Source organism: Electrophorus electricus, chromosome 15 (assembly GCF_041902795.1).
Source record: "Electrophorus electricus isolate QZ-2024a chromosome 15, ASM4190279v1, whole genome shotgun sequence".
Classification (NCBI taxonomy): Eukaryota; Metazoa; Chordata; class Actinopteri; order Gymnotiformes; family Gymnotidae; genus Electrophorus; species Electrophorus electricus.
Window position 1 is genome coordinate 3,149,136 of NC_137511.1, and position 9,515 is coordinate 3,158,650.

Below are 9,515 nucleotides of genomic sequence, written 5' to 3' on the forward strand. Positions count from 1 at the left end.
CTCCAGTGTATCCACCTGCCCCCTGCCCACCAAAAAAAAACAAACCCAAAAACGAACGCACATTCTAGATCTAGAGCTACATGAAAGAGCAGAAGATCTCTCTACTCCTGAAGCACACATGGAAGCCTTACTGCTGCAGCTTCAGTTAGCACAGCACATGCCATAGTTACCCAGCCCATGTTGGATGTCTTTTCCCCAGAAGAGCTCGTGGATGATTAGGAGCTCTCCACCGCAGCCTCTGATTCTTCTCCCACTCAACACTCCTGCTGGTTCTCGCCCACCCTCCTGCTTCTTTCTGGAGGAGGCGCAGCTCTGCGCAGGCCCTGAAGAGATCTGCAAGAGCACAGTAGGTAGCTCAAGCTTCTTGCCAGCCACCACCCGAGCAGCTTTGGCTCAGCTGGGCCTAGAGACGGCACAGCCAGCTACTGGTGCTAGGGTGTATTTGAGACACACCTTTTTCTCATTCCTAAATGTGATACATTTATTGAGTAGTTTCCTTATGCCTTCAAAATTGCAGATCTGTGCATCAATCCTACATTATCAGCATGTGGGGAATAAGGGAATATTGGGAATATGGCAGATGCATCCCGGTTTGAGGCAGTGTGCCCTGAGGTATGATGCCCAAGTAAGGCCTGCAGGCGCACAGATGATATTGTCAGCGATTAGAATTGCGACATCCAAATTAGCAGCATTAGTAATGCAATCTTCCACCTCCTGTTAGCAGGAGAGTCTTCACTGCGGCATGCAAAGACAAAACCAATGATAAGAGAAACAATGGATTTAATCCTTTTGCGTGCCAAGTTTCATCACTTACAAGTTGAGGTGTGTCATGACAGTCCTCAGTCGTGCTCAACGCCAGGTCTGGCTTTCACATATTCATTTTCCGGATGCATGCAGAACTACACTGAAAGAGTTTCCAGTGGTACTCGACCTCCTGTTCGGCTTGGATGCTAAAGATAACCTGGAACGACATCTCATCGGGAGTAGGTGAGCATTCCTCAGACGTCCCCAGGGACTGTCCTCGGCAGTGGGACCACTCATCATCTCACAGCATGGCCCCCTCTGTGTAGAGTGCACACATGCTCTTAGAGTGGTCCCACTCTCTGATATTCGTAGTGGTGGCTTTAAATGGGAATGTGGGTGGATATCAGGCAGTTAGTGTGTTGGGCTGGTGTGCAGGGCTTTACTGGGATTCAGTTTCCTGGGCCAAACTCACTGAATTATAGTGAGATTTTCATTGAAGAATAACCTTTAAAAACCTTTCAGTTAGAAAACAATGCCACAATGTCTGTCTCACTTGTAGTCTCACTTGTAGAGAATGTAAGTATGTACACAACAAGGAGCCATGCTAGCCATGCTAATGAATAGTTTTGATTTCTATCTCAGATAGAAATGTGCCCCATGGTAATCAGGAATATGTACATGAATAGGTTAATATTATATATATTTTTATATTATTCTTGTACGTCCATGTTTTTGTTAACCTTTCTCTGAAGGACCTGACCACGCCAAACACTCAACTACTGTATTCACTGAAATGTCACTGACTACATTTCGCCTGCTTTGCTACAGAGAGCAGAGATTTAACACATATATAATCTTTCTCTTTTGTCAAAATGTCACTTCAATTTGTAAATTCATAAAAGCCCCATAATTTGCCATCTTTGGTCATTGTGACCAACATTTATTCCAAGAAATTACTCCAAGAACTCAGGAAGCTGGAAATTTAATTTGAAATTAACTTTAAGTCTATCAAATCACCACAGAACAAATACCACACATTGCTAAAGCAAATCCATGGCTTCTGTCCCAGCTACAAGAAATAGATACAAATGGAATTGCTTTATGAGCCCTGACATTGCAAATGATCATATTACAGTGCACATGAAATTATTTTGTTTAAAACAACCATTTACTGTATTAATGTGTCTTCAAGGGTCATAATCATATAATGGACACTTATTAATGTGAATTCACATAATATATTAATTACAAATAATTTACACAGTGTCTGTGTCACAAGAAAACCAAACTACAATAAGTTTGTGTTAATTTTTCTTAAGACTTGGAAAACTTTTTTGCAAATCCACTGATAATAAATGTTGTGTTAAAATGTTTCTCCTTCTATAAAGTTTTCTTTAGTGATGACAACTTTATTATGTAATACTAGTAAATATTGAGTGCACATTCTTTTTGTGAATTCTGTTTACACTCATAATATATTCATAATATTCTGAATGCTGCATGTGCACTGAAGCCTGGGCAATGGGATTACTTAATGCATTAGTATGGATAGCAGTGTGAAGGCTTCAAAAGACAAGGCACCAAAGGCTGCAATTCTAATGTCTTTATTTATGTTCCATGATCAGTACTGTTCTTGATCAAGAGGGGTGAACACTTGGGAAATTCAACCAATCAAAATTCAGTTTATGTGACATGTAAATAAAAGTGAGCTCGTGCAGATGCCAGCCATTGAAACAGCAGCAGGGTAGATGAAACCCCAGTGGACACGGCTGCATGCAGAAGCCCTCTTAGGACAGGACCAATGTTTGGAATTCTGTAGAAACAACAGAGAACCATGACAGCTGAATGAGTAATGATTTGGGTTTGGACCCGTATTACTGCAGGAAGGACAACGGTACATCAAAATGTCAAATCCATTTTACAGGATACAGGCTGTTAAATGATAATAAAAAAGATGCTTGTTTTGATTTGGAAAAAAACCTCTTGCTCCTAAGAAGGTTGAAGATATATATTTATCCGAGCAATAATGGTGGCAAAAAATGTAATGTTAGAACCCTTTGTCCCATATTTCAGTGAACAACAAAAGATTATTATTAATTAAGTAGTATCAAGCAACCAAACAGAATGTGATACCGTTACCACTGGGGACCTGGAATCTCAAAAGCACAAAAAGGCAACAAACTAGGTTTCAATTAACTGATAACTGGACTACAAATTTGAGATTATCTATATTTAATTTGATTTTCATCTTTTAATGTAATGCATATTGTAAGTTCTTTCCTAAAATATATTCAGCTTTAATTTGCTCAAATAGTGCCTGAACGCTTAGGAGGTAAGTGTGAAAGCACATTTAACCAAAAGTACATTTTCCCCTTGCCTGCAGAGGATTGCAATGTCTTTTAAAAATTACTCCCACAATAAAATGATGAAAATAAATTTTTAAAACCATAGTTGTTCAGTTTATAGCTGTTCTATTGGGCTTTACAGAAAACAAAAAGAAGTACAGAATTTATGGTATTTGTCATTTTGACATTTTTGCACACATGAGAAAAATAACTTCAAATGTCCTAATTGGCTTCCTATAAAAAAATATTATTTAAAAATGTAATTTCCTAATAGGTAAGATTTGTAAGCATACACACATCTTTCAGAATGCCCAATGAGCTGCAGTACATGTGAATGCATAATGGTGTTTAGTCGTATGGTGAATGCACACTAATCCTGTGATGGGCCGGTTCAGTGGGAAATCAGATAGTGTTAGCTATAGCACTGCACCTCGGCCACCCGATGCTAAGCAAGAGCAGGTGTGTGCACAGCCTAAATATTTCAGATATCTAACTGGAACATTAGCACAGTGAAGAAAAATAACAAAATCAGTGCAAGGCACCATTATAAAAATTCACAGATATAAACATTCACCGTCTATTCCAATTTTGCCATCATTGTCATCATCTGCAGCTGAGAGGAAGGCCTTGGTCTCCCTCTCTGTCAGAACCCGTGCTCCCGGGACAAATCGCTGCAAGAAAAACCTGCATCACACAAGGAAACACATTAGTGACATCATACCCATAATATGCACACAGCACACTTTTTTTTTATCATTTCAGTTTTGTGCCGTGCTCTAGACATATTCTATCTGACAAATTAGTTATCAGGTTTTTTTGTAATGCATCCAGCCTTTTTGTTTCATTACATGTTTGCAAAAACCATCAGCTGAAATGAACCCCTCGTTGCCCTCGGAAGGACTGCTTTGATTGTCCTTTCTCACGCTTGTGGCTCGAGGTCTGTTGACACGATGACGTAATGCAGAAAAACTGCTTAGGCAGCAAAAAAAGGCCATATTGAAGGACTACATCAGGAGATGTAATAAAAAATACACTGAGAACAAAAGTAATAATGCATGACCCAACATCAAAGGCTTGTAGATGCTTTTGCATAATGCATCTGTTGTTTCACTGGGACTCTTGGCTTACTTACATAACTCATTAAAGCTTCAAAAATAATTTGGTGTGACATACTTAAGTTCTGCCTCTTCAATAAACCCACTGTGGTCGTCATCTAAGATACGGAACACATCCTTCACTTCCTTGGGACTTTTCTGGCTCAGTCCACAGAGCTGAAAAAACTTCTTGCAACAGAAAGATTCTGGAGCTGTGGGAGGAATGAGAGAGACAGATGATGCTTCAGACCCACAAACCACATACGAAGGTGCACACACACAAGCTGGCATATAGACATATACCCCCACACACACTCCCTATCTCTCTCTCTCTCTCTCTCTCTCTCTCTCACACACACACACACACACACACACACACACACACACACACACACACACACACACACACGGCTTGGAGAGATCATAATGACTTCTCCTCAAACCGGAGTTTTCACCACGTCTTTTCTTTGAAGTCCAGCATTAATTAATTGTGCCACTAAGTGCAGTTTCACCCACTGTAGGCGTCCACAGAATGCACAAGTGTCTTGTTGCACAGATCCATCACATGCCCTTGCATTTTACTGAGTGCTTGCATACCTTGACAGTCTTTGACAGCATTCTGGATAGCATCAGCACAGAGGACACCGCTGAGTGACATATTAATCTTGTCAAGGAACAGTATGATCAATGACTTCCACAGCTCTCAAACAGCCCTAAATGAAACAAGAAAAGCAGCTTTAACTGAAGGTTCATTTACATTTAATGAAATTGTTATCTATTGCTCATTATGTATGCAATTAAATTTCTCTTGCAAACATGTTTTATATTTCCATGATAGGCTTTCTGATGCTATGATAACATCATAAAATATTGATCTACAGCCGCTACTATCAGTCGGGTTTGAAGGAAGCCTGAGAATACGGTGGATTCACTCATTTCAGCGCGGCTTCCACACAGCTCTAAGTGCAGATTTTAGGATAAACTCCTTCTCCTGATCAGAGGACAAACTGGAGTGCTACTCACCGAAGGAGTTCTCCGGTTGTCCACGGGAAGTGTACGGCTCTGCGGTGGCTGTCGACACAATGTGAACTTATATATCGGCTGATGACACAGACAATGTACGATGATAAGGTTACCTGTCTGTGGATCAAATTCTTGCTGCAACGTTCTACTTGAATTTCTTACCTAGCTAATTAACCTTTTTATAGTATATATCCGCTCGTGCACCGCACTGTGAGGAAAAACATATACTCATACCGGTACACCGCTGAATACTGCACTACTAAGTAATCTCACTCTCACTCTCTTTATTGTGCACACATCCTTCTCTCACTCACTGTCTGTCCTACACACACACACGCGCACACACACACACACACATACAAACATGCACATGCACACTACACACAACACGCACACACATTTTTTCAAAACATTCGTACAATGCATCAAATAATCTCAAGGCAAGGCAGTAATCACAAGGCAACAGCATGGCCTGAATCTACCATTTTAATGAATCCCCAAATTAATCCAATTAACCAATAATTTGAATTGTGAAATTCTATGGTGTCAGGTCCAAACTAAATAACACAACTTATTCATAACTTATTTCACATATTCAAATAATTGCTACTGAGTTAGTTCCCACTCCTGGATGAAATGTGAAAAGGTTCATTCAGCATTGACAACAATACCTAGGTGTTTAATATCAATGTATCAAGTGATCTAAACATTGCTTTTAGGTATCAAAATCCAGTCAAATGCCAATTAACTCTGTGGCTGTTGTGTAATTCTACCCCAGGTGTTGAATTACATATTTCATTTAGACTTGTTTTTAAAAAATTGTTTTCGGGAAGACACCTGGTCATTAATGCGAATCACAGCTTTATTTCATTGATCTTGATTTCATTGATTTATTTTCATTCATCTCTGACTTCTGGGGGCAATTTGTCTTTGTTGTACTGCTAGAAAATATCAGACTGAATGTATTAATATGAATAAATTAATGGCATCAAATCCATGGACTGGTCCATCTTAGCCTTTCATCGACAATCCCCAAACATTAAAGGTACAGTAAGCAAGATCCTAATAAAATGAGCTGCAAAACCAAAGCTACATAAATTTAAACACCTTTAATTCTGCGCTTGTTTCATATGTGTGAGTACCATACAAAAAAAAAAAGTTATGCATGAACATGCTCTTGACCTTTAACCTCAGTTTGACATGATGCGCCTAACTTGTGTCCTGTCACAGGGAAGAAGAGACTTGACACTGGAGCCAGGCGACTGACTTACCAACAGACTCTAATGTCACGGATCTTAATGGTACTGTTACAGTGTGGTGTACTATCTCTTTACATCCTCTAATTTGTAGACAGAACCTGCACTTTGTTTAATATCAGTGAATGAATATGACTAGTCACAATAAGGAAAGAAAGCAAATTTTCTTACGAATGGACTTAAACTAAGCATTTGGAAATTCTTTCAGGTAAACTGATTCTGCTGGCGTTCTGCAGGTTGTCGTATGGTAGGATGAAACACCACCTAGTGGCAACCTCAAGAAGTGCATTATTATTTGACACTCGTTAGACATCATAGGTTGCCTGCACATCTTTTTTTCTCCACATGGATAAACTATCAGTCTTAAGTTTCTGGTGTGTGAACCATATTTGTTAGGTAGAGCCTCGTTACATGGATATTTTATGTACCTTGGCACGGTTTTAAATAATCATCAATGATTCATCACAATGACAGCAATACAGTAGGTCCTCTGAATTAAGGGAAGAAACTGATACTCATACTGACTAATAAAAAAACACAAAACAGTAAAAACAAGGTGACACCAAAATGAAAAAGAACATTTATTCTTTCCTCACCATCTTTTCCCCAAAAGGTGCATCACAGATTGTACAGTACGCCAAATCCATGTCCACGACACAAAAAAAAAACCAACCATGGAACATTTGCAGTCTTTTTGGACAGAGTGCAGCTTGGGAGCAGATGATGTGCAGACATATAAAACTTGTGTGTGGAAAAATCAGCTTGACTGAGATGAGGTTTCAGGCAGTGTTTGTTTCTTTCCAGCAAGAGGTTCTGGTCAGTTGTCATTTAACCTGGTACCACAGCATCAAACTCTGAAAGCATAAAAAAGTCTGGCTGTAGTAGCAGGAACGTGGCATGGAAACAGAGTGCGCACCAATCACGGTGAGGTAGTAACACTGAAAGGTGAGAATTCCTCACCATCAACTCCAAAAACTACAGCCAGTGAGCACTTAAGCCTTCACAAGGGCAGCGAACTCTGAAGTAGAAAAAGACAGAAAGAACAGTTAATGAAGGAAACAGTGTTTGCCTTGTTTTGTGCTGCTTCTCTTCATGCGTTTGTTCTCTGAACAACCTTTCTGTAACTAAGTTCTAGTGGATACAGAGAAGCCTTGAATGTTCCTTCAGCAACCTGAAGAAAAATTTATTTTGAACTGTAAACTATAACAATAAATAATTGGATATCTAATCACATTTTCCACTTTGTTGTATCATAGTTCATTTTTCAGTATCTGTTTGTATAAATTATTAGATAAATTGCATATAAATTATATATGAACAATGTAACCAACTATTGCCTCATTAAACATTATGATTAAATGTAAAGTCAGAATGCAAATGTAAAATGTAAATGTAAAGAGTAAAGTAGATTTATTTATTAAAATTCAAGAGCAATTTGTAAAACACATATGATACCTCGAGTCAAAGCAAAATTAGAGACATACATACAATCTGCCACTTCTGTTTAGCTGCGTTCTTAAAAGACTTTGGTCTGTGACTGCAAATCTCTGCCAGGATTTCCTCGGCTATAAATCTACCAGTGTTGTTTGAGGAACGCCGTACCATCAACTCCGATTTTGCCGTCGCCGTCGGTGTCGCCAGCTGCGAGGAAGGCCTTGGTCTCAGCATCAGTCAGAGCCCTGGCACCAGCGGAGAAGTTCTGCAGGAACAGCCTGACGAAGACGGGAGGCGAGATGCAGAGAATGAGGATTGTCGAGGCACTTGTTTCGGCTACGGAAAGAGACTTCGGAAAAAGTACAGAAGTAACTGTGAATCTGATTCTTACTTCAGCTCATCTTCCTCAATGAAGCCGCTCTTGTCCTGGTCAATGACAGCGAAGGCCTTCTTGACGTCATCGGCAGACTTGGAGGACAGGCCGACCTTGGCGAAGAAGGCCTTGTAGTTGAAGGAGTCAGCAGCTGGAACAGAAAAACCGCTGGGCTTTATTTTGGTTCTTATTCTTATTATGGCTCTAATGATAATGCTTTACTTAAACTCCTAAATGTCAGCTGAACTGTGAAGAGAGAAGATGTGTAATTTAAGAAGTATAGATGTGAATGGATCTGAACTGCTTCATGTTTTAGGGTTCTTTAGCTTGCACTATTTCACAGCTTTCTTTTTTATACTGTATAACTGCTCTACGAGCCCTCAAGCAGAGGTTCTGGATGAAGCTAATAGCGTTCTCCGTGATTCTGCTACTATCAAGTAATTAAGTTCTTGTTTCTATGTTCCAAAGAGTGCTGGGAGTTTGGGACTGTACCTTGGCAGGCCTGCAGGGCAGCAGTGACGTCAGCATTATTCAGGATACCTGCAAATGCCATTTTGTCTTAAAGCGGAAGACAAAATGATTGAAGAGAGATTAAGTTCACCAAAGCACCAACCTTACAGTGTGATACATGAAGCATAATAACTGCTTGAAGCATAATAACTAAATCGCGGAGATGCACTGTATAACACCCTTTTTGTTGCATAGCATTTCATCTCTAATGTCAACCCCTCTTGTGGCAATATCAACCCCTTTTGTTATATTCTGTTGCTGCCACTTATTTAAAACCTATTTATCCTGCGTTACTTGAACATGCCCTTGTAAGCGCTGCAAGAAATCATACGCTTTCACTCAAAGAAAACCAAAACTTCACATTTTCTTAGCAGATACAAGCTCATTGTCCCAGTATTTTGTAAAAGGACATCACATCCAGTCGCAATTTTATTCCCATGGCAGGTAACTTCATAGAGAGCTCCATCTCCTTCGGTTATATCCAAAACAAAAAGAAGATTTAGATCTTTGAAGCTTGAGTGCACTTGCCGTTTTCTCTTCCTGTAAACCCTAAATCGTTTCTTTTGAATGTTGCCTCAGTTGCAGAGACACTCACCTCTGGTTGTCTTTGGGGCTAAGGGTGGATTCTGTGAGATGAAACTGGCAACTGAAGTGATGGCTTGCCCATGGCTTCGAGCTTATATATACCTCTCACAGCTCAACCGAAACACGAGGCATAATGTAACAGACACCGCAT

The 9,515-nt window shown here is 39.8% G+C and overlaps 2 protein-coding genes across 2 annotated transcripts; both read right to left on the reverse strand.

Annotated features, from left to right (window-relative positions):
* Window positions 1–2,338: 2,338 nt before the first annotated feature.
* On the reverse strand, window positions 2,339–5,469 carry pvalb9 (parvalbumin 9). The gene is made up of 5 exons (XM_027013478.3): window positions 5,207–5,469; window positions 4,781–4,896; window positions 4,263–4,395; window positions 3,664–3,773; window positions 2,339–2,557 (listed from the first exon to the last, which is right to left on the reverse strand). Exons 2-5 carry the CDS (start codon window positions 4,839–4,841, stop codon window positions 2,532–2,534), a joined length of 330 nt encoding a protein of 109 aa, XP_026869279.1. The 5' UTR covers window positions 4,842–4,896; window positions 5,207–5,469; the 3' UTR covers window positions 2,339–2,531.
* Window positions 5,470–7,030: 1,561 nt separating this feature from the next.
* pvalb3 (parvalbumin 3) lies at window positions 7,031–9,510 on the reverse strand. Its single transcript, XM_027013507.3, has 6 exons — window positions 9,375–9,510; window positions 8,762–8,827; window positions 8,288–8,420; window positions 8,065–8,174; window positions 7,423–7,480; window positions 7,031–7,316 (listed from the first exon to the last, which is right to left on the reverse strand). The coding sequence occupies exons 2-5, from the start codon at window positions 8,820–8,822 to the stop codon at window positions 7,455–7,457; spliced, it is 330 nt and encodes a 109-aa protein (XP_026869308.2). The 5' UTR covers window positions 8,823–8,827; window positions 9,375–9,510; the 3' UTR covers window positions 7,031–7,316; window positions 7,423–7,454.
* Window positions 9,511–9,515: the final 5 nt, after the last annotated feature.

Coding starts and splice junctions, on each gene's coding strand:
- pvalb3 (XM_027013507.3), bottom strand. CDS start 8,822: ATGGCATTTGCAGGTATCCTGAATAATGCTGACGTCACTGCTGCCCTG. Junction 8,175..8,287: donor ATTGAGGAAGATGAGCTGAA/GTAAGAATCAGA, acceptor CGTCTTCGTCAG/GCTGTTCCTGCAGAACTTCT. Junction 7,481..8,064: donor CGGCAAAATCGGAGTTGATG/GTACGGCGTTCC, acceptor TTTCTACTTCAG/AGTTCGCTGCCCTTGTGAAG.
- pvalb9 (XM_027013478.3), bottom strand. CDS start 4,841: ATGTCACTCAGCGGTGTCCTCTGTGCTGATGCTATCCAGAATGCTGTC. Junction 4,396..4,780: donor TGCTGTCAAAGACTGTCAAG/GTATGCAAGCAC, acceptor TTCCTCCCACAG/CTCCAGAATCTTTCTGTTGC. Junction 3,774..4,262: donor ATTGAAGAGGCAGAACTTAA/GTATGTCACACC, acceptor TGTGTGATGCAG/GTTTTTCTTGCAGCGATTTG.